The 26,065-nt window shown below is 55.4% G+C and overlaps 8 protein-coding genes across 8 annotated transcripts; 3 read left to right on the forward strand and 5 right to left on the reverse strand.

Annotated features, from left to right (window-relative positions):
• Positions 1–321: 321 nt before the first annotated feature.
• Positions 322–1,405, reverse strand: JCM15063_003110 (uncharacterized protein; the record flags this gene model as incomplete). Its single annotated transcript, XM_076678705.1, has 2 exons — positions 322–950; positions 1,021–1,405. 2 exons carry the CDS (start codon positions 1,403–1,405, stop codon positions 322–324), a joined length of 1,014 nt encoding a protein of 337 aa, XP_076534197.1.
• Positions 1,406–1,963: 558 nt separating this feature from the next.
• On the forward strand, positions 1,964–6,310 carry JCM15063_003111 (MFS transporter; the record flags this gene model as incomplete). The annotated part of the gene is made up of 13 exons (XM_076678706.1): positions 1,964–2,628; positions 2,693–2,749; positions 2,808–2,961; positions 3,031–3,552; positions 3,614–3,707; positions 3,777–3,974; positions 4,044–4,092; positions 4,167–4,348; positions 4,546–4,735; positions 4,811–5,162; positions 5,242–5,487; positions 5,548–5,991; positions 6,080–6,310. The coding sequence occupies 13 exons, from the start codon at positions 1,964–1,966 to the stop codon at positions 6,308–6,310; spliced, it is 3,384 nt and encodes a 1,127-aa protein (XP_076534198.1).
• Positions 6,311–6,817: 507 nt separating this feature from the next.
• On the reverse strand, positions 6,818–8,070 carry JCM15063_003112 (bZIP transcription factor; the record flags this gene model as incomplete). Its single annotated transcript, XM_076678707.1, has 4 exons — positions 6,818–7,710; positions 7,833–7,896; positions 7,973–7,981; positions 8,044–8,070. The coding sequence occupies 4 exons, from the start codon at positions 8,068–8,070 to the stop codon at positions 6,818–6,820; spliced, it is 993 nt and encodes a 330-aa protein (XP_076534199.1).
• A 356-nt stretch (positions 8,071–8,426) lies between these two features.
• JCM15063_003113 (uncharacterized protein) lies at positions 8,427–10,037 on the reverse strand (the record flags this gene model as incomplete). The annotated part of the gene is made up of 8 exons (XM_076678708.1): positions 8,427–8,507; positions 8,571–8,674; positions 8,755–8,829; positions 8,893–9,213; positions 9,278–9,425; positions 9,496–9,725; positions 9,810–9,851; positions 9,983–10,037. 8 exons carry the CDS (start codon positions 10,035–10,037, stop codon positions 8,427–8,429), a joined length of 1,056 nt encoding a protein of 351 aa, XP_076534200.1.
• A 4,254-nt stretch (positions 10,038–14,291) lies between these two features.
• On the reverse strand, positions 14,292–15,212 carry JCM15063_003114 (uncharacterized protein; the record flags this gene model as incomplete). Its single annotated transcript, XM_076678709.1, has 5 exons — positions 14,292–14,348; positions 14,424–14,538; positions 14,602–14,772; positions 14,847–14,905; positions 14,976–15,212. 5 exons carry the CDS (start codon positions 15,210–15,212, stop codon positions 14,292–14,294), a joined length of 639 nt encoding a protein of 212 aa, XP_076534201.1.
• Positions 15,213–15,355: 143 nt separating this feature from the next.
• Positions 15,356–17,581, forward strand: UGA1 (4-aminobutyrate transaminase; the record flags this gene model as incomplete). Its single annotated transcript, XM_076678710.1, has 11 exons — positions 15,356–15,500; positions 15,563–15,634; positions 15,697–15,714; positions 15,820–15,880; positions 15,943–15,991; positions 16,065–16,084; positions 16,156–16,264; positions 16,330–16,434; positions 16,497–16,868; positions 16,945–17,126; positions 17,203–17,581. 11 exons carry the CDS (start codon positions 15,356–15,358, stop codon positions 17,579–17,581), a joined length of 1,512 nt encoding a protein of 503 aa, XP_076534202.1.
• Positions 17,582–17,766: 185 nt separating this feature from the next.
• Positions 17,767–23,913, reverse strand: VPS15 (ubiquitin-binding serine/threonine protein kinase VPS15; the record flags this gene model as incomplete). Its single annotated transcript, XM_076678711.1, has 17 exons — positions 17,767–18,028; positions 18,099–18,927; positions 18,993–19,529; positions 19,596–20,425; positions 20,493–20,603; positions 20,676–20,800; positions 20,863–21,008; positions 21,073–21,216; positions 21,282–21,585; positions 21,653–21,907; positions 21,974–22,191; positions 22,258–22,714; positions 22,779–23,183; positions 23,251–23,335; positions 23,403–23,523; positions 23,598–23,722; positions 23,795–23,913. The coding sequence occupies 17 exons, from the start codon at positions 23,911–23,913 to the stop codon at positions 17,767–17,769; spliced, it is 5,073 nt and encodes a 1,690-aa protein (XP_076534203.1).
• A 115-nt stretch (positions 23,914–24,028) lies between these two features.
• JCM15063_003117 (uncharacterized protein) lies at positions 24,029–25,859 on the forward strand (the record flags this gene model as incomplete). Its single annotated transcript, XM_076678712.1, has 4 exons — positions 24,029–24,099; positions 24,178–24,562; positions 24,633–25,450; positions 25,523–25,859. The coding sequence occupies 4 exons, from the start codon at positions 24,029–24,031 to the stop codon at positions 25,857–25,859; spliced, it is 1,611 nt and encodes a 536-aa protein (XP_076534204.1).
• Positions 25,860–26,065: the final 206 nt, after the last annotated feature.

The following is a 26,065-nucleotide window of genomic DNA, read 5'->3' on the forward strand; positions in this document are numbered from 1 at the left end:
ACAGACAGGGACCTTGATCGAACTGAACCGCGAGTTCTTTTACCGTAGGTTCCGCATCCGCCGACCTTGAAGGTATACGACGAGGGAGGTAGTGCCGATCGAGTGCAGTCCGTCAAGATTGGACGATGATGTCGAGGGAAAGCAGAGATGAGCCGAAACGAGATGAAAGATAAAGTTGCAAACAAATGCGATACAAGGCGATCTATCATACAATCTATGTGTCTAAACAGTACATGACCAAGTCTACGTGAGCGCTGTCTAAGTTTAACGACAATTCTAACTACGGATACAGGTGATGGTACAATGGAATGAGTTGGATCATCAGGCTCGAAGGCCCGAACCGTACCACGTCGAAACCGACTCGGCGCCGAACTGAGTCTCGATCCCGCGTTCGGCGAGATCGTCGAGCAGTTCGAATCCACCTTGCTGCGCTTTGAGCGTCGCGCGAGTGATGCCCGACCACCGCAGTTGTCGCAAATGGGCAAGCACGCCAGAGTTCGTGAGCAACAGGTCGTACAGGATGTCATTGTGAAACACGTAGGTCTTGCGGATGTGAAGCGCCTCGACTGTAGGCGAGAGGCAATCGAGGATTGCCGGCGTCGCCTCCCAACAGGTGAACGAGCGCAGGTTCGTGCACGCTGTCAGGAACACAAGCAGCGCCGGATTCGATCGATCCGATCCGTGGACCTCGACGTGCTGAACCTGGGGCGCGATTGGGAGCAGGGCGTCGAAAAAGCGGGACGCGGACGCGTGCGAGCCGTACGAGTCGAGTTCGAGCGAGTTGAGGGACGTCGCTGTCGACACGACCAGCGCATCAAGGAGAGCGATCGGCCAAGACATATACGGGCCTTTGAACGAGAGAGTCGAGAGTCGCTGGAACGCAAACGTGAATGCGGTCGAGGGGTGTATCGGTTCCGAGAAGGGGGCAGCGAGACGCAAGGATCTCAGGTCTGGTAGCACGTATACGAGAGTTTAGCGGAGTTCACAGGGACCATTGACTGACGGGAGGAGCATAGGTACCTTTGAGCGAAGTTGCCTCGAGGAGGTCTATCTCGAATTTGCTCTTGCCCGTTGCGCCCTCTTGGGCGACGAGCGTCAGCTGCTGCAATCCTTCGACTCCTTCGAGCACTTCCCAGCAGTCTTCGAGGTCGAGCGAGATGGGGAGCGAGAGCTTGCGCGCGTAGCAGCGTCGGCCGGGGACCTGGAGGAACGATTTGGCGATCTTCCTGGACGGGAGGGCGAGCTCGGTATGCAGGAGGTACTGCGACGGTAACCGCCACGAAGAATGCACGAGTGCCGTGCTGCGCAGGGTCTTGCTGTTGGCGCCCGCCTGGGCAAGGATGTCGAGGAGGACCTCGGGAGGGAGGCGCGTCGCGGCAACGCGCTGCTTCTTGCCCACGCTCATCGTTCCCTTGGCGGTACTTGCAGAGGGTGACTAGCGTGAGATGGCGAACGAGCGATAAGAGGTACAGGAATCGGCGAAAGGAAGAAAACTGCTCGAAGCAAACTGGTCAGTCGAGCGAGCCAGCGAGGTTCCGTACCGCTGACCGTGCGGGACGTACTAATACAGAGCACCAGCGATCTGTGGTAGATAGCACGAGACACGGCACGGGAGAATGGATCGATAGAGTCAAAAATGTTCAAAATCGTCAGGGGTCCCAGATCTGCACAGCATGCGCGGCATGGAGGCCGCTGAGAATGACATCGCTCAGATGGTCCGCTCAACGGCATAACCTCAAACCTCCCGTGGCCATTGGCTCGCAGTGACGTGCGTGCTCCTCGTGATCCCTTGCTCTCGCCATGTGTGCTGCTCGAGCTCGCGCTGAACCGTAACCTGCTCGACGCGTTGCGCAGCTAGACTCATCGCGTCGCATCAACTCGAGCCGGCCATCCACCACAACCCACGCGCGTACGAGCTCGATGGACCGGTAGCCGATCACTCTCTCAGCTGCTGTAGCCGAAAATGGCTCCCCCTCCTGCGCCTTCTCATCCTTCCGTCATCCGCCAGAGTTCTCGCACGCCGCTCCTCGGTCCGGCATTCATCCCGAGCCCCACCGAGTCTGAGCGCGGCCTACCAGACATTGAGCACGAAGGCCTAGAGGACAAAGGATCGGATCATGCAGTCGCCGAGCCGACCGCTACGCTCGAGAGAGTCACGACGTACGGCTCGGAGGACAGCGCAGACGGGGATGCTTCGACGTCGACACCCACCACGCATCGTGCTCAAGAGAGTGGTCTAACTCCCTTGGATCTCACCCTCGAGGAGATCGGCGTCGGGCGGTACCAACTGCAGCTGCTCGTCCTGTGTGGACTCGGCTGGCTCGCAGACAACATGTATCTCCAGGCAGTTGCAATCATCTTGCCTCGAGTCCAGAAGGAGTTCGACATTGGGGACCGCTGGATCGGGTTGCTCTCGACGTCCATCTTTGCAGGCATGCTTGTCGGCGCAACCGGATGGGGAAGCTACTCGGACGCCAAGGGACGACTGCCCGCATTCAACCTGACGCTTTTCTTTACCTCTTTGTTTGGCATTGCATCCGCATTCTCGCCGAATTTCCCAATGCTGTGTCTCGCTCTGTTCTGTCTTGGCACCGGAGTCGGCGGATCGATGCCGACCGACGGCACGCTGTGAGTCCTCCTCGTGGATACTGCTGCGTCGTGTACCCGCGCTAAAGGCCGCGCATCTCGACAGCTTTCTCGAAAACCTGCCCAAATCTCGTCACTTCCTCTTGACAGCGCTCTCTGTCTTGTGAGCGCTTTTGATCGGGTCTTGTTCCTTCCGACCGCTCCTAACGCGCTCGAACTAGCTTCTCGCTTGGAGCTATCGTGACCTCGACTCTGAGTCTCATCATCTTTCCCCGTTTCACGTGCACCTCCTCGCCCGATGCCGCAGAAGCACCTTGCGACCCGAGAAGCGAGGATCGGGGCTGGCGGATCTTGCTCGGCTGCCTCGGACTCATCGTGAGCTCATTGCCCTTACTTTAGATCGCGCTCAGACTGACAACAGACGGTGTTCCTCCGCCTCCGCAGAGCGCCATAATGTTCTTCTCGCGCGTCCTCTTCTTCAAACTGCACGAGAGTGCCAAGTTCCTCGTCGCTTCAAAACGAGCTTCCGCAGCCGTTGTCTCGCTGCAACGCATTTCCAAATTCAACGGAACAAACTCGACGTGGAGCTTGGACGACGTTGTCGATCACGTCCCAGTCCGTTCTCCGGTGAACAACCCGAGGGTCGACGCCTTTGTCATTGGTGGAGAAGGTGATGCGGAATCTGGGATGGACTGGGATCATCGCGACGCAGGACGATCGGGTTCGAGCTCGGCGCTTCTGACCGACTCGGATCGAGAGGAGGGTTCCGGCTCGTACCCGTCTCCTCGAGCCGGCCAACATGTTAACCGTTCGAGACGACCTGCATGGATCGATCGGCTTCCGCGAGGATGGAGAACCGCGGCAGCCGATTACGTGCAGAGAGTGGCCGAATTACTCGAGGGCAGTCGACGACGGACTACTCTGCTCATCTGGGCAATCTGGACGCTGGCTAGCGCAGGCTATACTGTGAGCATTCGACCTTGAGCTCAACTTTGAGAATGTGCTGAGTCTAACCTTTCTTTTCTAGATCTTCAACGTCTTTTTGCCCAAATTCCTCGAGGGGAAACTGAGTGATGCTCCGGGCGGGTCAAGCGGGGATTCAGATGATTCCTTGTGGGATTGTGGGTCGTCTCCCTGTTGAATCCTTCGGAAGAGATTCGAGGACTAAGTTGGATCCCGGTGCGGCACAGATGTATTCTACACGCTGGCCGGTCTACCCGGATCGATCATCGGCGCCCACCTCGTCGAGACTTCCTTCGGCAGGACGCTGACACTCGCATATTCGACCCTCGCGACTTCGCTTGGAACCATGACTTTTGTCTTTGCCACCGGTCAAACTGGGGTTCTCCTGAGTAGCATGGTGGTCAGTCTGGCAGCGACACTTATGTGTCAGTCTCAGATTCCCCTCGGTAGACTATCGCGTGGTCAGCACTCAAACCTTGTCTCCCATCTTGCAGACGCGGTGATCTACTCGCTCACTCCGGAGATCTTTCCTACCCAATTAAGGCAAGTTTCGCAGCTATCGCATTCCCAGTGAACTCACGAGCTCGAGGTTGACGGTCTTTGGTGCGCATGCACAGGGGTACCGCTGGAGGTATCGCTTCGGCGTTGTCGCGCTTGAGCGGGATCTTTGCGCCGCTATTGACCGGTGTATTGCTCTCGATCAACATCTCGCTACCCCTTGTACTGAGTGCCATGTGTTTCTTGGCGACTGCAGCATGCGCGTGGAGCTTGAGAGGGATCGAGGACGAGCTGAAATTAGGTCGGAGGAGGGTTTGACCTTGATGTATACTTATACATTGCCTTTACCTACTCTTTCCACTCAGCTGTATGGACTGGGCGAAATTAGAGAGAGCGACTTATGACGCAGCGCGCCTAGAGTGCTTCGAAGGCGCTCCGCGTCGTGCACCGCGCATTCACTCTCCCGCAACTCTTCACCCGCGCCTGTTGAGCGACTAGATGACATGTCGATAGACCCGAAGACGTACCTGCGAGAAGGGCAGGAGGGCCGGCGATCTGCCAGGCTGCTGCCGGTCGGACTGCTTGCGGTCGCGCTCGCAGCGTACACGGTCCAGACTGAGCTGGCGTCGTACGTCCAACACACGCTTGGGTACAAGAAGCCATACTTTTTGTTCTTTTGCACCCATTCGTGCGTTCCTCTGTTCCCCTTTCCAACGAGACGCAGTGATAATCTGATCTTCGAATCTTGGTTTTCTTCCGTCAGAGGGTACATGTTGCTCTGGCCTTGCCATCTATTGGCACTCAGACTGCTCAAGATTCCTGTCAAGGCGACTCTCGAGTCGCTCGTGCCGCTCCTTGCTCGACATTTCGCACCTTCGACGACGACTGCACCGCCGCATGCTCATGATCCTTCTCCTCATTCGCATCAGTTTCCATTTCCGACCTCTTCATTCGATGCATCTCAAGTGTCCCTGAAGACTCGATGGGTGCAGAACCTGATCCGAAAAGTCGCCTTGTTGACAATCTTCATCTCGTTCCCGGCGCTGTCTTGGTACGCGTCGGTCCCTTTGACGAGCATGGCCGACCTGACGGCAATCTACAACGTCTTTGCGTTTGTGAGCTTATGACCTCTTTCTCTCTCTGGCTCGTGGTACGAAAGCCATAGCATGCTTACAAGGATCTGATCTTGAACAGTGGGCGTACCTCTTGTCGCTGAAATTCCTACCTCACGAGACGACACAAACGTCTATGCAGGCACGACTCAAGCTTTTCTCCGTTTTGCTTGCGGTCACGGGAGTTTTCGTCATCGCATACGGTGACATGATTTGGGGCGATCAAAAGGGCAAGGAAGCTGAAGGATCAAACCGAGTGCTCGGCAACGGGTTGGCTCTCTTTGGAAGCATCGCATACGCCGGCTACGAAGTATGGTACAAAATCAAAGTGCGTTACCTCCTCGCGTATGAGTCGCCGATTGTCCTGATTTCTCGTCTGAATCGGCAGATCGCACTTCCTGAACCATCGAGTTCAAGTGCGTTGCCTCACACGCGCATTTCCGAAACTTCCTCGCTACTTTCTACTCGATCATCGTCTCCAGTTCCGGAAGGTCCTGCCGAGAACAGTTTCGAATTCCCACCACCTCCATCCCCAGCAGCTACGCAAACGACTCGAACTGAATCGACTCTTTCGTCAATCTCGGACGACGGAGTCGCTCCGTCTCCTACCGTGTTCCTCCTGTACTCAAATCTGATCACGTCGTTGATCGGATTGTTCACGTTCGTGTTTCTGTGGATCCCGATCCCGATCCTCGACTGGATCGGATGGGAGGAATGGCAAGGGTTTCCCCCCAAAACGGCATGGACCGCTCTGGCAGGAATCATTGGCGGTGGAGTCTTGTTCAATGGTTGTTTCATGGTCCTCTTGTCCCTCTGGGGTCCAGTCGTCGCGGTAAGCTTACAAAATCTTGTCCTTTGTGCTCGGTGCCTTTCCAAGCTGACAATCTCTCTCTTTCTTGGTAACGTTTTGCTTTCCACAGTCCGTCGCGAATTTGTTGACTCTCATCCTCGTCGCTATTTGCGACGCGCTCTTTGTCCCTTCAGCACCTCCACTCACCCGTGCTTCGCTCATCGGAGGCGCATTCATCGTGTTTGCGTTCGCTGGACTTATCTATGGAGAATACGGGATCTCGAAAAGTTCAAAGATCAAGTCGAATTCGGATCGGAGGTTCGATGAGGAACAAGTCGGATACGAAGAGGATTCGAGATGAAAATTGTTGGCTTTCAGTCCTCGATTTTTAGAGCTTTTCAGGCCAGAGGTCTGCCATGACTGTGTAACTATTCAAGCATGTTGTATTGCTCTTGTAGTTCTGCCCCGGCAATCATTCGAGAAAGGCATCGTTCAGGATCCGAGTAACCGCGCGCTTAGTTCAAGGTACATGAGCAAAGGAGAGAAAGTTGACCAGAGTGCTGTAATGGCAGGAACTTTCTTGAAGGCAAAACTGAAAACGTTCGAGGCAGTGGAAACACAAAAAGGAGGATCTGATTGAAAAGAGGTTGGCAACAAAAAGGGGGTCATGGAGAAAGCACGGGGTTGAACCGGCTGACACGGTGAAAGGTAACTAATGTAGACGACAGGTTGGACTGACTAACGAGAAGGATACTGCACGGAAACGAGAAAGGAGGCACGGAAAGAGGGGAAGAGACGACAAAAGGGAAAGCGGGACGGGCGGGACCGTTCAGAGTTGCCCGGCCACCAGAGAAGAACCAGATTGCAGTTACACGAGAACGACGGACGACGAGAATTCGCTTTCGTCGTCCTCACGTAACCGCTTCTTGTTGTTCGATGCTCCGTCCTTGCCTCCCAACACAGTCTTGTCCGTGATCAAGCCTCGCAACCATCCATTCTCGGTGCGAAGCGACTCGACGTCCTTCTCGAGTGCGGCAACGCGGTCTCGGAGCTCTTTGGCGGTCTGCTCGAGTGCCGATTCGCGTTGCTTCTTCTTGACGCGGAAGCGGGCAGATGCCGCCGTGTTCCGCCTGCGCTTGTCCTCCTCGATCGCAAGCGCGTTGAGCTGCTCCTCCGTCATGCCATCCGTGTTGACACCTTCAGGCAGGGGGAGAGCCTTGGCCTTGTCGGCGACCGACGCGCGCTTCTTTTTCGGTGCAGCCGCGGTCTTCTTGCCCTTGCTCGCGGACGACGTCGACACGGCGGGCGAAGGAGCGAGCTCTGGCTCGACAACGACAGACGAGGCGTCGGTTGGGAGGGCCGAGGTATCGAACGCTGACGAGGGCGAGGCGAAGAACGCGACGGGGAGAGCGGCCGATGCGTCGTGCAAGTGGGGCAGCGCGAGCGCAGGATCGACGAGACTGCCGGTGAAGGGGGAGCCTGTCGAGTGCGACGAGAGCGAAGGGGCGAGGAGCGCGCTCAAGTCGACGGTCGATGCCGACTCGGTCGACGAGGCCGAGTGCTGGAGGGCGTTGGGCGGGATCGCCGAGTTGTGCACGGCTCCAAAGAGCGACTCGCCGCTGCCGGTCGAGAGCGCCTTCGAGTGGTCGTCGAACATCGGCGCGGGATCCGATCCGAAATCGGGCGAGTCGAAATCGAACGCGACGTTGGTCCACTGCTCTAGCTGGGCTTGAAGCGCATTGCCGTCGCACGGGAACGAGACTGTCGGACGCGCGCGACCAGGTCAGTGTCCGGATCAGAGTGCAAGCGCGAGCGAAGCGAGGCGAGGCGATCGTGGCCGGGGTTAGGGCAACCACCGAATTTGTATCGGCGATCCGACTCACGGGTCAACTCATCGCGCTCCTTGACGGGACCGTTTGAGGGCGAGATCCCAGGGCTCGGAGTCAGCTGCAGATGGAGCACGAGCGCGGATCAGTACGCGAGGCCAGGAGGGCGAGACGGGGATCAAACCGATAGGCCGGACCTGATTCAGCTGTTCGATCCGGGCACAGGTTAGCACGCGAGTCGTACAGATACACACACGGGCTTGCATACCTGGTTGAAGGCCCACGTGTGATTCATGGCGGTCACAGGCGGTCGACGGGCGGTTTCAATGGCTTGGACAGAGAGAGCGAAAGAGGGCCGAGGGCGCGCCTCGCTTATCCCGATTTCGCTGATCAGTCAGCCGAAGACACGGGAACGTCACGGCTCTCTCGATCTCTCGATAGCAATCGCTTCCAGTCCAGCCTCTCGGAACTGGCTCGCTCTCTTTGCATCACCACACTGCTCGCGCGTTGAGGTTGAAGCGCGCGAGGCCGGCGCTTCCGAGGCCTAAATGGGACTTGAGCTGCTTGCAAAAATTTTCTTGACTCTCTTTTCTCTCTGAGACTGAAGGCATGCTACAAATACGATTTTGTATTGCATCGAAGCTATCCGAGCTAGTCCCGCGCGGATACTTTGCCCGCCTTGTATGCGGTCCATTTGCGACTGATGAATTCGTTCGTGACGAGCGTGACGACCTGAACACCGCGGTATCGGTCAGCTTTGCGTTCGACCGGGAAGCATTCCACGTCGCGACGTACAGTGTGAGGTGCGATGCGCATCAGATGCGCGGTCGTGCCCTTGTACCAACCTAGCACTCCCTCCGTCTTCCACGTCTTGTACAGGCAGTCAATCGGGTTCTTGTCTGTATCGGCGCGATCGCAGTACATTCAGACAGACGCAATCAGCGGGGTATCGAGGAGACAGCGTTCATGAGAGACGCACAGAGAAGGCCTCGAGGTTTGCCGTCGGGACCAATCGAGTTGGGAGATTGATTGTACATCCGCGTCAAGGCGGTATCTACAACGGTCAATCAATGTAAGCGACTCGGAATGCGTTGGTGATCAGGCGAAAGAGACTCGCCGGCAGGCTGCATCACGGCGCAAACACATCCTCCAGAAAATGTACTCGCCAGCAAGTACAGACCAATGTGGTCACCCATTCCCCATCCTTGCAACGACGTCTTGGCCAAATTGTATGCCGGCAACTGCACGGAGCTGCCCATTGCAGTCCTCAGGATTGCGGCATCCATCCCTCGGACCAAGCCTTTCGGTCCTTCCTTCGAAACGATCGACTTGAAGCCGTGGAACACTGTCGGATAATTGTGTTGCGCTCCGACCGGGTTGAACGGCGAGTACGCCTGCATCCGCGCCTTGACGAGGAACAGCGGGTTGCCGAGAATCGCTGCGTGACCAAATCTCAGCAAGGCTCACGTCTGGTCATGCGCACGTGCTGGATCGAGACTCACCACCGACCACTCCAGAGCTAGCTCCGGCAGCGATGCTGCTCCACACTTTGGTCTGGTTCTTGTCGTTGCCGGCCAGCGTGTTTAACGCCTGTCGGAAAGGCTCGTAGAACCCGAGTCGGGAGCCATTCAGTGCGATTTGGTACGTGTACTGAGTCAAAGTGACGAGATGCGTTCAGCACTTGGTCCTGTTCAGCTTCGTATTTGGACTATGAGCCTACCGCGGCTCCCAACCCTCGCTGGATTCCCTTGAGCCCTTCAAACTTCCAAGTCTTCCTCATGCAATCGAGCGCACTCGTGTATACTTTGCCGTTCGGTCCTGCTTGAGGCGGCCCGGCGGCATTAGGGATCGCGGCTGCAGCTGGTGGTGCCGAAGCGGGGAGGTGTTTGCGACCTTGCAGTTCACCATCGAGCTGCAACCGTGTTTTGGCGACCTCCATCGGGTTCGTGACTGCTCACATGCTTGCCTCTGTCAGTAATCGCAGGACGAGCAGTGTGAGACTTTGACCGAGGACAACGGGGATGCCGACTCAACTCGTGACGGCGGTACATGCTGCAATTGCTCCAGACACGAAACCTGAGGTCAAAGGATAGCGGATCAGCCTGTGATGGAGTTGGTCACTATCCGAGGAGCACGCGTACCCTCTGTCGCGACGAGAGTGAGGTAAGCATGAATCCGGCTCGCTCACAACCGGGAGAGGCACTGACCAAAGGCAGTCAGGTTTATCGGTTGAGCCGCCGGTACTGTCGCGCTGCTGGACATCCTGTGTGCGGATTGCGGGGCTGAACGAGAATGAGGTCGATCAACTGTCGGCGGAGCCGCTCAACGCGTGCGGTTCTCGGGACTCGGGTTCTCCACTTGTCTTCCGCAGGCGCTCATCATGCTCTTCGCGCCCATGCCGACATGAACACAACCTCGGAGCTCGACTAGATGTACGTCGTTCCGGTAGCGACATAGACACGTGCCGAGCTTGTCTTTGTACAAATAGTGTCCGGTTGGGAGGCGTCTCAAATAGCCAGCTGGCGCTGGAGGTACGTCGGCTCAGAGGCTGTATGTAACGCGTGCTTCACTGACGCGGCGGGCACGGGCCTAGTGAGCGGAGTTTCCGTACGGCACGGTGCTCTGCAAAGACGGTACCGGCCCTTGCGCATCTCTGGCACCCTTCCAGAGGATCGTTCTTCTCCTCTTCTTTGCACGACGCAAAGATGACAACGAAACGCCAACCGCTCAGTCAGGTCAGAGGATCTTTCTACCTCAGTTCGAGACGCCGGCAAACTCATACGCCCAGCATAGTTCGTGGACGAACACCACGCGGTGTTACTCAGGCATGCGATCAATGCCCTGTCCAAAAAGCTCTGTCCAGGAAGTCGCAATCAAAACGGTTCAAATGTTTCTTCGCTCTGCAAGAAGGACATCATTTTCCACGACGAGCGTGAGCACACTCCTCTTCTTGCCCTCTTGCAATGGTGTTTGACACCTCTTTGGGATGGACAGACGACTCTCTAACCGCTCCTGCGCTATCTATACCTGGGACCTACGGTGCAGGGGTCGCTGGAACAGCCGGACAATGGCTCATGTTGTCGGACGACGAACCATCAACCATTTCCCGCGTCCACCTTGCCAGCCCTCGCTATTGCCGCAAATACTCGAGCTCGCACACACGTGGTCAAGAGTCAACAAATGCCAGATTGTTCAAGACGGGCGAACTCAGCGATCTCGAGGACCCTATGGAATATACATTCTTGTTTGGTACACTCACAATTTCGGAAACGTTCGCAGTCAGCAGCTCATGCCTGGCCCACTCTGTTACAGAAGAACAAGACGCGCACTCCAATTCGCACAAATTCCTCTTGACCCAGGTTCATCCAGAGCAATACCAGACGAACCAGACTTTGACAAACTACGTCCACTGGCAAGTCTCGTACAGCTGTCGAATTTAAGCGGAGTATTGGTTTCGGACAGGATCTACACGATGTGGCTCTATCTCCCGTTGAGTGTGGTACGTCAGTCCTCCCTGATCGGCCGCTACAAGCTGCAAGAGCCGCCTCGATCAACGCAGACTTACCAGTTCAGTGCCGATCCAGTACGTCGATTACGAACACCTGCACGGACTTGCCAGTACAGTCAATGCGCTGGCGAAGAAATTCTACCCCAACAGACCCGAATACTCGATCTTTCCCGGTCTACCGTACAAGCTCGTATGGCAGGATGTCAGTTTCGATGAAATCAGTCAGCCCTTCCCCTCTCCTTTGCGTTACCTGCCTCTCCTAATCTTTCCCTGGCAGATGTCATGTCAGTCCCGGCTCTAATTACGAAAGCGACCTTTTACAAGTGGTCGTCCCGAACAGAATGGATCTCCACTACTATGGCAGATTCCGAGGGTCTGAAGATAGAGAGGATCGCTGGGCCGCGATGTATCGATAATCTGAGTGATTGGACCCCCAGAGAAACGAAGGGTGCCCGCGAATTTGCGAATGGGAGATTGAGCGGCGGACACTCCAACAAGCCCTATGCATTTTCCCACGGTACGTTGCAATCTTTCGTCAGGCTATCAGGAGCTCGAGCCGTAGCTGATGCGACAGCTTTTCCCGTAACAGAGTTCAAGACCGAAAAATATACACACCACTTTGTGCTCACCCAGCTCGAGCCAGAGAAGTACCGCACAGACGAAAGCTCGAGGAACAGTGTCAAGTGGGAAGTCAAGCACGATCGCTACTACCACACGACGGCATTTCATTCGAGCAGAACCTACACGCTATTGTTCGACTCGCCCTATCAGCCTACCTCGCGCCACCCTATGACGATTGTGAGCGTCACGAACGGGTGAGCCTGTATTGCGACGATACGTGGTCTGCCGTTTCGTATTATCCTTCTTCCGTCGATACTCTCTTGTCCTTTTAGTCTCGCAACTCTTTTGTCCTCGTTCCATGTGAGAACCCTACAGGGAGAGGCAGAGAGAGAGAGACAGCGCGCGGGGAGTAGAAAGTATGCGTACACAATAACACAACAGAGTAAGATACCACAGTACAAAGTTTCATGCTGCCGTGACGGCAGGTTCTTCGTTCATCTTGTTTTGGATCCCTTTTGCAAGCTGCCGACAGGTACCGGTGTCAGCCCGGCACATTGCGATCTCCTGGGTGAAAGTTTTCAGGAAGAAGCCACATACAGAAACAAATTCGGTCAACTGTTTCTCGAGTTCCTCGAGTCTCGACTTCTTGACCTGGTTCCCCTTGATCAACTTGGCCTTTTGAAATCCGAAAGACCTGCGTTCCTCCTCGAATTTGTCGAAAATCCGGCGCCAGGGTTCGATTAGTAGGCGAAAACTGTTGGCAAGCGCATGCTCACCGCTTGCGTTCGGCCAACTCGAATGCGAGCCGTTTCAGCATGAGCTCGTAGAGGTCTTGCTCCGAGTCTCCCTCGTTTGGGCAAACGACAGTTCGAGTCCAGCTGGTGGTGGTTCTGACGCTGCGAGCTGCCCCAAGTCATCGACCGAGCGCAGCATGGCACGGTGCTCTGCGGAGCCTGCAACAGCCCTTGTGCAACTCTCGCACTATTGGTATGAGGTAAAGATGTACTCCGAAATCTGCGCATTCCGGCGCAAGGTCCCCAACTCCGGTACCGCGGAATTTGAGCGGCCCGTGCTTGAGACTGAACTTGGCTCCGGCTCAACACTCGTTCGTCTTCTCCCCTTCACCCCCTCCCCTTCTCCTGTACCAGTCAGAACAGTAGGCAGACGTCGACTGTCGGACAATGTCGTCTTCACAGCAGATACCGTTGAGCGATGTACGTCAGTCCTCCCTGACCGGCGGCAACAGGCTGCACAAGGCCCGCATCGTCCCAGACTAATGAGCCAGCGCCGATCCAGTACGTCGATAACGCACACCTGCGAGGACTCGCCAGTGCAGTCAATGCGCTGGCGAGCAAGTTGTACCTCAAAAAAAGCAACAGCACGATCTTCCTCGACTTACCGTATCAACCTGTGTCGAAGGATGTCGCCATTTTCCATGACCATGATGACCATGATGACCATGATGACCATAGTCAGTTCGTTCCCTCTCTTTGATGCTCCTTGTCCCTACTGACCTTGCCCTGACAGATGGCAGCATGTCGATCCCACCTCTACCTATGCAAGCGTTCTTTCGAGAGCTCCACCGCGAATGGGTCACCACTTCTGCGGAAGCAGGGCAGGAGCCTAAAGAATTTCCTAAGGGAATCAAGATCGCGATCATCGCTGGTCCGCGTTACGCTGAACATTGGGATAGGAAGAGCAGGAAGCCCACCATAACGAGTGGTGCCGAACGTTTCAGAAATGGAGCGTTGAGCGGCGGACACCCCAGCAAGCCCTATGCATTTTCCCACGGTACGGTGCAACCTTTTGTCAGACCATCAGGAGCTCGGGTCGTAGCTAATGCGACAGTTTTTGTGTGGCAGAGTTCGTGAGCGCCGACTACAGAGAACACTTTTTGCTCACCCAGCTCAAGCCAGAGAAATACCGCACAGACAAAAGCTCGAGCAATGGTGTCGAGTGGCAAGTCCAGCACAAGCGCTGTGACAAGAGCAAGAGGCCTCTTTCTACCAGAACCTACAAGCTGTGGTTCGGGTTACCCCCCCACGAGGTCCAGGCACGAAGCACGTCCGAAGTAGGGGGAGGGCGATTAGTCATCCAGTCGCCGATCACTGCTCATCGATATCCCCCGGCTACTTCGCCTATCCCTACTACCACGGCTACTTCGTCCCAGAACAGATCGGCTCCTTCAGCTACGGCTACAGGACGCGACCCTATGTCGATTGCAAGCATTTTGGATTAGTATGCCTGTATTGCGACCGTACGTGGTCTGCGGTTTCGAATTATCCTTCTTTCGTCGATACACTCCGTTCCTTTGGTATCGCAACTGTTTTGTTCTCGTTCTGATGTGAGACACCTGTAGAGAGTGGCAGGGAGAGCGCGCGCGAAAGGTAGAACGTATGCGTACACATTGTCACAACAGAGTAATGATTCAACCACAGTACAAAGTTTCATGCTGCCGTGACGGCAGGTTCCTCATTCATCTTGTTTTGGATCCCTTTTGCAAGCTGTCGACAGAAACCGGTGTCAGCCGCACCCTTTGCGATCTACTGAGTGAAAGTTTGGAGGAAGAAGCCACATACCGAAACAAACTCGGTCAACTGTTTCTCTAGTTCTTCGAGTCTCGATTTCTTGACCTGGTTCTCCTTGATCAATTTTGCCTTTTCGAGTCCGAGAGACTTGCGTTCCTCCTCGAATCTGTCAAATTCATTGTGGTTCAGTGGGCGAAACTACGGGCAGGGCAGTCGAGCGTGGGCTCACCGCTTGCGTTCGGCCAACTCGAATGCGAGTCGTTTCAGCATGAGCTCGTGGAGGTCTTGCTCCGAGTCTCCCTCGGGCAAGGGCAGTTCGAGTCCAGCTGGTGTTGGTTGCGACGCTGCGAGCTGCCTCAGTTCGTCCACCGAGTGCAAAGGTAGATTCTGGTATTCAGACCTTATTAGAAGCGATCGAGGCGCAGGCGTCAGCGCGCGGTTGGCGAGTTACGATGGCGAAGAGAGACGACTGACTGATACTCTCGACACGCGCGGATTTCGCGTTCAAGGTGGTTGCGCTCAAAGAGTAGGTTCTAGGATGCGACACATGCCTGGTCAGGATGTGCGGTCGCAAACAAGGACGACGAGAGCGAGATCGCGCACCTGTAACCGGAGATGTGCGGCATCCATCTCGAGTCGTGCATCCTGTGACCGTGTTCTGCACTCTTTGATCTGGACCTGGCAGTTGCGATTGACCTGGTGCAAGGCAGCAAAGACGGGTGCGGCTTGCGCGAGGACCTGGCGCGGGTTCAAGTCGGGCGACACGACCTGGTCCGACAGCGTACGCAGGAGGTGGATCAGCTGCTCAGACGCAAAGGTCGAGTTGTCGGCTTGAGTCATGATTGCGCCGAGGCTCGAGGAGGCAGGGTCGGCTACTGGCGCGTAAGTTGTAACCCCCACCCCGATCAATGCGCTGCAACTCATCTGCTGACCTTGTTGATCTTTTCTCTCGCCCTCTCTCCAATCTCTTTTCGTGCTCCAACATGCTAGGCGTAGCTACACGAGCAGCGCGATCGCACTCGCTGGCTCGCCTGTCGAGGACGTACGCAACCGAAGCGTCGTTCTCGTCGGCTGCCATCTTTCCTACCGAACCGTCACAGCCGCACGTCAAGTCGTCTGCTATCCCTGGTACGACTCTATCGCCTTTGTCATTTGCGGTTGCATTCCAGCTGAAACGTTGAGGCGTGCAGGTCCGAAATCGGTCGAGGCGAGCAAAGTGATCGACTCGTTCCAGGACAACCGCACTCACGTCGTTGTAGCGGGTCCGTGCCCCGTCAGCTTCATCCACGCCCGACCCATCGCGCTGACACGTTCGTCATCATAGACTATGCCAAATCCCGAGGTAAGGACCCCACACTGTTTGGTCACGTGACCGATTCGAACCAATCCCCTTCGAGCGAATTCGCCCGAGTTGCGCTCTGACCCATCCTGCACTCTGCTCCCGCAGGCAACTACCTCGTCGACGTCGACGGTAACGAGATGCTCGACGTGTTTGCCCAGATTGCCAGGTCCGTCGTGGCGTCACTGCGCGATGTGTCGATCGCAACTCACCTCGTCCCGTCTCGCGCAGTATCTCGATCGGATACAACAATCCCGAGCTGCTCAAGCTCGCCAAGACTGTCAGTCTCTTTCTGCATGCCTAACCAATCTATCGGACCAGAGCAAACGCGCTGACTACCTTTCGCTGTTTAGGATGAATTCGCCATTGCCTCGTGAGCAGATTCTTGGCCTCACTGCCTCAAGCTACCACCGGTGCCATACTGACAGACTTGAATCGGTGTAGCATGAACCGGCCAGCATTGGGCTCGTTCCCGAACGCCGAGTGGTCCCAGACCATTCACGACGGACTTCTTTCGGTCGCCCCGAAAGGAACCCCTCACCTTTTCACTCAGGCATGTTTGCTCTGTTCTTTTGCACCCTTCACGTCCAGGTCTCACCATCCGATCGCATGGCGCAGATGTGCGGTTCTTGCGCCAACGAAGGAGCGCTCAAGGCGGCGTTCATGGCGTACCGAGCTCGTCAGCGCGGCGAATCGAACCAGCAGGGCTTCTCTGCCGACGAGGTCGGTCTCTTTGCTGCTCTCTTTGCTGCGCCATTGCTGATTCAGTCCGGTGAATCGGTCAGTTGAGCTCGTGCATGAAAAACTCGACTCCGGGCACGCCTGACCTCGTCGCGCTCTCGTTCAAATCGGCATTCCACGGTCGCCTGTTCGGATCCCTCTCGTTGACACGTTCGAAAGCGATTCACAAACTCGACATCCCGGCATTCGATTGGCCCGCGGTCACGTTCCCCAAGATCAAGTACCCACTCGAAGAGTTCGAGGCTGAGAACGCCGAGAGTGAATCGAGGGCGATTGCCGAAGTTGAAGAGTGCATCATCGAGTGGGCCAAGAAGGGCAAGAATGTTGCGGCACTCATCGTCGAACCGATTCAGTCTGAAGGTGGTGACAACCACGCCAGTCCCAACTTTTTCAAAGCGTTGAGGACCATCACTCGCGTACGTTACCGAAACGTTTCTTTTTGTTTCGCGAGACAAAACAAGAGGCAAGTATTGAGGTCTCTTCATGTCACAGGAGCACGGAGTTTTCCTGATTGTCGACGAGGTTCAAACCGGAGTCGGAGCTACGGGAACGTTCTGGGCACACGAGAAATGGAACTTGCAACACCCGCCTGATTTTGTCACGTTCAGCAAGAAGATGCAAGCCGCCGGGTTCTACCACGCTGCTGAAACTCGCGCGAGTCTACCCTACCGCAAGTGAGTGTTCTTCTTTGAACCGTATCCTTCTGCGAAACGGCAAAGGATCTGATTCCAATTGCTTGGGGGGTTTTAGCTACAACACTTGGATGGGAGACCCGATTCGTGCACTCCAAGCGCGCGAAATGATCAAGTTTATCGATCAACACAACCTCGTGCAACACACTGCCGAGATTGGTTCGAAACTGTTCGACTCGCTCGCAACGTTCGCATCGCAACACCCACGTGTCATGCAAAACTTGCGAGGCAAGAACGAAGGAACGTTCATCAGTTTCGATTGCGACACCCCGGAAACGAGGGATCGATTCGTGGGCGAGATGAGAAAGGTTGGAGTCGTAATGGGAGGATGTGGAGATCGTGCCGTCAGGCTCAGACCGATGCTCATCTTTGGAGAGAAACAACTCGCCGTCTTCCTCGACAAGATGGAGGGAGTTCTCCAATCCCTCAAGCACTGAACTAAAAAAACCTGTGTCCTCTGAATTTCCTCGCGGTACGTGCTTGTTGAATGTGTGTATGTGTACTTTTTCCTGATATGGAAACTTGGAACACTTTTTTCCGAACGAGAACGAGAGAACAAACGGTTTGAGGAATTGCGACAACAAGGATACAACCGAGAGAAGACAGAACGGAAAGACCTTTTCTATTCAAACACTTTGATGACACCGCTGCGATCTCCGCTCACGATGCATCGGAAAGGGAGATCGATGATCGCGAGTGCAGTGACGGCTTCTCGATGCGCTTTCAGCAGTTGTTGCTGCGAATTGGCAATCAAGGTCGAGCGATGCACGCGAGAGGATGGGGTCGGTCGCGGACGCGAAGAAGTCGAGGAAGCGCCCGAGACTGGTGGTACGGGGGGAGGAGCTTCGAGGTAGATGGTCGGACGATTAGACGATCCATGCATACTGAGCAAACGGAACCGTTCACCAGTTCAGCGTCTAGGGAGGCTAGCGGAAACGAGTTGAACACGCGTACCTGAACGTAGGAATTTCTTCGTCAATGTCCAATCCGCTGACAATTGCGCTTCGTCCGGTTCTGCCGAGGTCCCAGAACCGAATTTTGCGATCTTCGCCGCCAGTGAGGAAGTACCCGCCATCGACATTCCCGTCTCTCGGACCAGCAGCGTCCGAATGTGCGACGGTTGGGCGGGCAGACGGCTGCGACGAGTAGTCATTTCCCAGGAGAAAGGTCCGAATCGCGGGCGTGACGGAAGCGGAAGGAGAGCGATCGGTTGCAATGCTCGTAGCTCTGCTTGGAGGGGCCGTTGACGAAGCGAGGAGAGCCTCGATCGCAGCAGCTGGATCGAGGGTTGCTTCTGCCATGGCCGACGATGCGAAATCATCTCGCGAGTAGACGTTGGTACGGTTTGAGAGTGGTGTCGAGTTGGAGGCGACTTGTGTCGAGCTTGCAATTCGGAACTCCTCAACCTTCTCGCCTTGATCGAGGTTCCAGACTTCTGCGACGAGCTTGCCGAGCTTGATCGACTTGCTGTCGAGATCTTCTCCCTCGGCGGCAATCACGATCCAGCGCCCTTTACCCTTCGAGGGATGAACTGCGATTTTCTCGATCTTCCTTGATCCGATCGTCCAGCTTCGGAGGAGGAGTCCGAATCGGAGATCCCACAGGGTGAGAGTTCCAGATGCAGTCCCAGCGACGAGCCACAGATGGTTGCGGTCGACACAAAGAGACGTGATCGGGCCAAAGTGTCTCGGGTTCGAGAAGGTATGGAGAGCGCGCATCGTGCGCACGTCGAGGATCGTGATGGATGACAACGATGTGCCACAGACGAGGTTGTTTGCAGTATCTGTACAAGGAAATCCTCATAAGGTTCGCTCACACGCCAAGGGGAAGGGAGAATAGTCAACTGACCGCTATTGTAGCTTGAGAGACAGGTAACGAAATCGCCATCCTCGTCGAGGCGGTACTGTCTGATCAACGCAGGCTTCGAGTACTTGGGCATCGAGCCATTCAGCCCCACATCGACTCGGTGAACCCAGACTGTTCCATTTGTCGATGCACTGGCAACACAGTGTGACGCCTCGAGCATGACGACCGACGTGATCCTTCCTCCCTGATTGAAAGTCTGCCGTGACTTTGACGTAACATTCTTCTCGAGTCGCATCGTGTCCCAAATCTTGACTGTCCCATCCTCTGATCCGGTCGCAAAGAACAGCTCGTCGGGCGCAACAACAATGTCGGTCACGGCCGCGGTATGCTCGACGAGGTGCGCGATGAGAGTCCCCTCGGGCCTGGATGGTGTCCGTTCGCGCGGTGGGAAAGAGGTGCGCAGAGCACGCCGACGAGGAATACCAGGCGTGACGTGAGGTCCCAGCTCAGGTAGAGGCTCGCGGTAGGAATCGAGGTAGGTCCGCTCGAGCAACTGTTTGATGGTCGGATCGTTTCCCTCTGCATGCGGCAATCAAACAGTCTCAGCCTAGTCCATAAGTCAACAGTTAGCGATGCTGTACTAACCGTATGTGCTGACGAATCTCTGTGGAGGGATGATTTTTCTGCCTGTGCTTCTTGAGAGTGCTCCAGTACCGGTCCCTGTTGTCGAATTGATGTCGGTCCCCGAAGCCGAGGCTCCTTCAACCTCGCTACCTTCCCTGTACCGCGCATCGACGTCGAAAAGACCCATCGCATTCGTCGAATCTTCTGCAACGGCAGGCGAGACTTTGGCGACTTCGACTCCAGACAATCGTACCCTCGATCGAGCTGGAGGTCTCGATCCTCCTCCCGCCAACGAGATTGCCGAATCGGAAAATTTCGACGTCGAAGTAGTGGACGCAGTGATATCGGAGGCTTCGGTATCTGTGCGTGAAACCGTTCGATGCAGTTTGAGGTCTCCCGAAGCGAGATTGATCGGGGTACCAAGTCCTGTTTGCTTGATACCATCTCGTATCGGTGATCCAGTTTCAATTGAACCTGGCGGTCCATCCTGTTGCAGGGTCGACAAGGACGCTTGCGAACCTCCGACACCTCCAAGGGCGAGTCTCCTGCGGAGATCCTCTGTGAGTTGACCAGCACTGACACTTCTGCCTGATCCTGGTCGTTCTCCCGATGGAGAGCTCGGCGATTTGAGGAGGTCGCCACTACCGGCGTTGGACGAGTTTCGTCTGCCGAGCGAACTGCCTGCGTGAGGCGATTGGGGCGGCAGTCTCGACCTAGCGATATTGAGAGTGTCGGATTGAGGTCTGATGCTGAAGAAGATGGTCTGCGGGACTACCCCAAGGTCCTGAAGGGAAGAGTTTGCAGGAGAGAGCAGGCCATCTGAAGAAGGATCTGTTGATCGAGATGGAGCACTACAGACCGTGAAGCATACTCGTTCAGTCTCGAAATAAGGTAGGCGATATTTTGTTCGGCACTCACGCTTGACGAGCAGAAGCGAGCTTGTTGATGTAGTCTCTCATCGCGCCGAGCTTGTACTCGTCCTCTGCCCTCATTCCCATTTGTCGCATCTTTTCCAACTGGGCATGGTCTCTGTTGGGTAACCATTGATCTGGTGTCAGCTCAAGTACATCGGAAAGCGAGACAAGTAGGGAGAAATCGTACTCGTCCGTTCGTACCCCAGCATCTCGAGGTGCGCCTTTCGCTGGCGTCCGAGACAGTGACCAAAAATTCGATTTCCCTGCCTTGCCTGCCCACGTGACGGCCGCTTCAAAAATGACTCGTGGTAGCTGCAGCACAAGGACGGTCAATGACTAGGGCACAAGCGAAGGAAAAGAAGCTTCGAGCGTACGGGTTCGCGAGCGTTGTCGAGTAGAGAAAGCGCAGAGACTTCCTTGACATCGGCTCGGAGCAACCGTTTGACGATTGGATAAAAGATACACCACCTGTCGGTTTGCTGGAGCAGAGTCGAGACGGTAGCTAAGAATGTTGCCGTGCCTGCGTTGGATTTGTGGTCAGACGAGGCGTCAAGCGACTTGTGAACGAGAGGAGCGAGACTCGCCTTCTCTGATCCAGATATTCGGATGACACAGAAATCCGGAAGTCGTCTGGACGAGGTCCCAAACTTTTGCTTTCGCAAGAAGCCTTTGCTGTACGAGTACCGTCAAGGTTTCAAGAGTTCTGACTGTAACGAACTCTTCGGGATCTACGTCCGAATTGCTAGAGCATTAGTCTTGTGACGGTAGAGCAAATGGTGAGCCCAGGACGAACCTGCGAGACTGAGCACGATGAGCGGCAAGACGTATTCTTCGAGTGCCTTTGCGCCGACAACTTCTGCCACTCCAACGCAAATATCGTTCCATTTTTCTCTGAGCATCCAATCGCGCGTGTTGAGGTACGTGACGAGGTGAGCCAAGACCTGATCATTCGCTTTCGCCCTCCCAAAGAATCGGCACAGATCGGGAATCGTATACAGGAGAGCTCTTCGAACTGAAGGAGCTGGATCGGTCAGGAGCGGTGCGAGATGGGACGAGATCTGAACCTGAAGCTCCGAAAGCCGAGTCTCGTAGTTTGCCTTTGAAGGCATTGGGGAAATTGTCAGCGATGCCTCTGCCACGATGCAGGTAAGAGTAAAGACTGACAGCGTAGGGATTGCCATCGAAATCTTCGCCACCCATACCAGCTGCACCCGTGCCAAATTCGAACCCGCCATCTCCTTTCATCGCTTCTGCCATGTCGAGGAACTTTTTGGCGATGCCGGCTATTCGGCTGATGCACATTGCGTAGGTCACTCGAGGCAGTAGTTCCGGATCGTTCGAAAACGGCAAGGTGTTTGGTAGGATGTACGAAGAGATCACGTCGAGGTTTGCCGGCGTCAAGATTTGCACGAGCATCAACTGCGAAATCACAACAGGTTGGAATGAGTCATAGTTTTTGTGACTTAAGTGAGCTCGCGCACTCACAGTTTGGGTGAGGACTCGGAGAGCCATGCTGCGCACAACCGATTCCTCGTCGCTGAGCAGACTGACGAGATACGGGACCAGTCGGTCCAACCTCGTCTCGTCTGTCAGGTATCGGTTCAAAGCGAGCAACGGCTCGAGTGCTCGAAGGATCGACGAAGGGCGCAAGCAATTGCGCAGGTTGGAACAGATCAGCGAGAGGAGGATCAGAGCTGGTCCGTCTGATCATACGCTCAACGGGTCAGTCAAACACGATCGTTTCCTGGCAAACACCGGTGTTCACGTACCTTTCGTACAGCCTCCCTGCACAGTTTCACCTTGCATGCCTGGCAAGTTGAGCCGTATCGGGAAAATGCCATCGTCTGCTGAAACTGGCGCATTCTCGCGTTTGCTTGCGCCTCTCGACGGCTCGCCCTCACGATGACCGAGTGCGTCGACAAGATACTTGTCGATGATCTCCCATTCGTTCCATACCCTTTCGATCCTTTCATCCGAGTCTGTACGGAGCAGAGTCTGCTGTTGCTGAACTTCTGGCGCACCCACTGTGGGCGTGACATTGCCCAATCGGGCGCCATTTGGATTTGGAGCAGATGTGGGTGGAGAAACCGTATTCAGAGAGTTGAAAAACGGGTGTAGGAAAGTGTAGAAGATGTCGGGGAATGCCGTTTGGCGGTACTGGGAGAGAACGGTCGAGAAGGACAATCGAGACGCGGGTTCAAGCGCCACCATCGCACGAATGAGGGACTACACGTGTTGCCGTTAGCTTTCAAGGCGGGACCTGCAGTGCAAGATGAGCGGGCAGACTGACGCGGATCTCGACATCTTCGATCTCGCCAAGGTACGCCTCGATGTCGTACTGGCCTTCCCGATATTTGAAGAGCTGAGTGAGTGTGAACGGGCTCGTCCCTTCCATCCAGAGTTCAGCAATGACACAGCCTGCCGAGAAGACGTCCATCGCTTCGGTCACTCGACCGTCTCGTTTGCCAAAGTCGAGCGTCGATTTGTGCTTGGCAAGGTCCGAGTTGGAAGCGTAGAACCGTTCGGGTGCGAGGTAACAGGTTCTCCTCGAGGACGTGTCGAAATAGAAGGAAAACACGGAAGGATCTTCGAGCGGCAGATAGGTCGGCTTGAACGAGGTTGAAAAATCGGTCACGTAGATCCAGTTCCACGATGTGACGACAATATTTTCAGTCTTGATGTCGCCATGAGCTACCTGATGTGCGATAGGGAAGTGTCAGGCGCAAGGACAATTCGAGAGTGCAGATGACTGCCAGGTTTACCCCTCGTTCGTGCGCGGCTTTGAGTCCGGTCAAGAGCTGAAACGTGATCCAGCGCTTCTCGATCGAGCTCAGGAAAGGGCGGGTGCTGTAAAAGGCACGATGGTATGAGCCATGACCTCGATGATCAAACTGTGACGACGGGAGCTCTATACCTGATGCGGTCGTAGAGATTGCTCGCTACCCACTGCCTGATCAGGTAGCCGGCGCGTTCTGTTTCGATCACGCGTGCATAGGGCAATACGTTTGCGCAATCCGCCAACGCTTCCCGCTCGACTGTCATCGGGGCGAGGCTGATCAGCTCGGATGCGATTAGCCTCGAGAGGTGATATATCGGAAATGCAACGTACTCTTGAGACGGCGCTGGAACTGTTTGAGCTCGAGCGAGTGGTCGAGTTTGGTAAACAGCTTGACGACGACTGCGCCCTGGCGATGTCTCCCGCGGATCGTCTTGAGGAACCTCGCTGATCCCATCCTAGTGGCTCATTAGAATATTTGTGTAAGCTCGTGACAACCTCGTGAGCAGGCAAGGGCCGAGGAGACTTGCGACTTGTCATAGACGATCTCGCCTCCGAGTTCAGCAAAGAACGGATCGGCGCTTGCCCCATTGCGTGCAGTCGAGACTGAAGGTGCCGCCGCTTGTGGCAGCGAGATCGATGCGCCCATGCGACGCGAGCAAGAAGCGATTCGAGATCAAGACGAGCGAAGCGGGGCGCCCGACTCACCACTCTCGACGCGCTTGCGCTCTCGCTTCGAGTATATTCACGGGCCCGACTATGCGATGGAGTGTGCAGCATGCACGAGGTCTGACCCGTCAAGGCTGTTCTACTGCTCGGCCTGTCTCACTGCGAGGTACCGCCTCGTCTTCTCGCTGTTCTCCCGCTGATCTCACCCGCCTGACTCGCGTCCTTGTTCCCTCGTGTGCATCAGGCTAGCCGAGCATCAGGCGCGCAAGCACCAAATCCGCAACGCCCTCACCCTCGAGACCAACCGCGCGAGCAACCTCCTCGCTCATGGGCCACCTCCAGCCCCTCCTGCAAGACAGTCCGTACCTTTCGGCGTGCGTGACGAGAGTGTCCTCAAGGCAGACCGCTGGACCCTGAGCGTCAAATTGCGCGACACCCGCATCGCGACCGAACTCGACAAGACCCGCATTCAAAATCGCAAGCTCTGCTCTCCCTCTCTCGCTTCTATACCCCTGTCTACATTTCCGCTGACTCGCAGCTCGCACCACAGTCACGGCAGAGCTCGATCGGCGTCGATCTGCCATCGCGTCCCGCCGAACAAACCTCTCGAACGCGCGATCATTGCTGTCGTCGATCGCAACGACCTCGCTCCCCGCTTCCCCCTCGCTTCCACTGTCCCTCTCATCCATCTCTGCTCAGGTGCACGATCTCGAAACATCCTTTGCAACCCTGTCCTCCTCGCTGTACCAAGTACGCAAGATCCTCACGCTCGAACTCTTGACCACGTTCTCGTTCAAAACGATCGAACCGCCTCTCGCGGATCCATTCATTCTGTACCCGGTCTCGGCTTCGACTCGATCCACTCCCTCGACCCCTTTCCCTCCCAGTTACTCACTCGCGACTGTACCCCTCCCGTCACTGTCCCTCCTGCCCACTTTGCCGGTTCAGTCCCTCGAAGCACTGTTGGTCAACCTGCTACATCTCACGAGATTATTGGCGTTGTACGAAGGAGTCAGCTTGCCGTTCACCCCTTTGCCGAGCGCGTTCGGACCTGGTCGAGCTGGGATCAAACCGACTCCTGCTTGGGCCATCAGTTCATCCTCGTCTGAAAGTTCGAGGATGACCGATTCGAAATGGCCTCTCATGTTTGGGATCCATGATCGCAAAGGGACCACCTCGAGGAACCGAGACGGTCAGGAGGAAGACGGAACGGAATTCGCTGCGTTCGAACGGACTACCGATCGTTCGTCAACATCGACGACGAAAAGTACAACAACGACGTCTTCTGCTTCGATCTCGACGAAACGGTTCAAATCAGTCATGACGGGAGCGATCGCACTCGCATTCGATCTCGCCTACATTTGTTGGATTCGGGAAAATCGAGATCCTGCGAATCAAGTTGAACAGGAATGGCAAATCACAGATCTTGAAGATTTGGGCAAATTGATCCTTCGGGCAAGTGGAGCCGAGAGCGACAAGGACCAAGACGAACGAAAGAAACGTATCAATACCTCGTCGTGAGTTTCCTTCCCAAAAAGTCGATCTTGATGTATTTTCGGAACTGATTCTGATTGGAATCGACTTGTCAGTGATTCTGTCGATGACGCTCTCGATCCTTTCCCCCGTTCGATCGACACGCTTCGACCAACCAACCCAGAACCTTCCCCATCTTTGCCTTCTTCGTTCCCACTAAACTTCACTCCTATCGTTTCGCACTACCTCTCTCTCGCATTCCCGACTACTTCACCTGCAAGTAAAAAACGATCCAAGAAGAAAGATTCGAGTACGATCGGGAGAGGAACTCATTTGGGTCAAAGCAGTTATGTCGATGCGACGTATTCGACCTCTTGTTCGCGAACCACTTCACGCGGTCAAGCTTTAGAGGACGACGAAGAGGAAGAGGAAGAAGAGTGGGATTTCGTTTGACCGAGGTTGGCATTGTTTATTTTTTCCTGTCCTGTTTTGTTGCTTGTACTCCTTGCGTTCTCCGAAATTTGACACGACATTGCACTCGTACCTCTTAGTTCCCAAACGTCGTGCAGTGAGGGAACTAAAGCTAGAGTGCTTCTCCTGAGAACGAAAGGGTATTGCACTGATTAAGAGAGAAAGAACGAGAGAAGCAGAAAGCGGGA

Source organism: Sporobolomyces koalae (assembly GCF_050403365.1).
Source record: "Sporobolomyces koalae JCM15063 DNA, S_koalae_JCM15063T_v1_ctg16, whole genome shotgun sequence".
Classification (NCBI taxonomy): Eukaryota; Fungi; Basidiomycota; class Microbotryomycetes; order Sporidiobolales; family Sporidiobolaceae; genus Sporobolomyces; species Sporobolomyces koalae.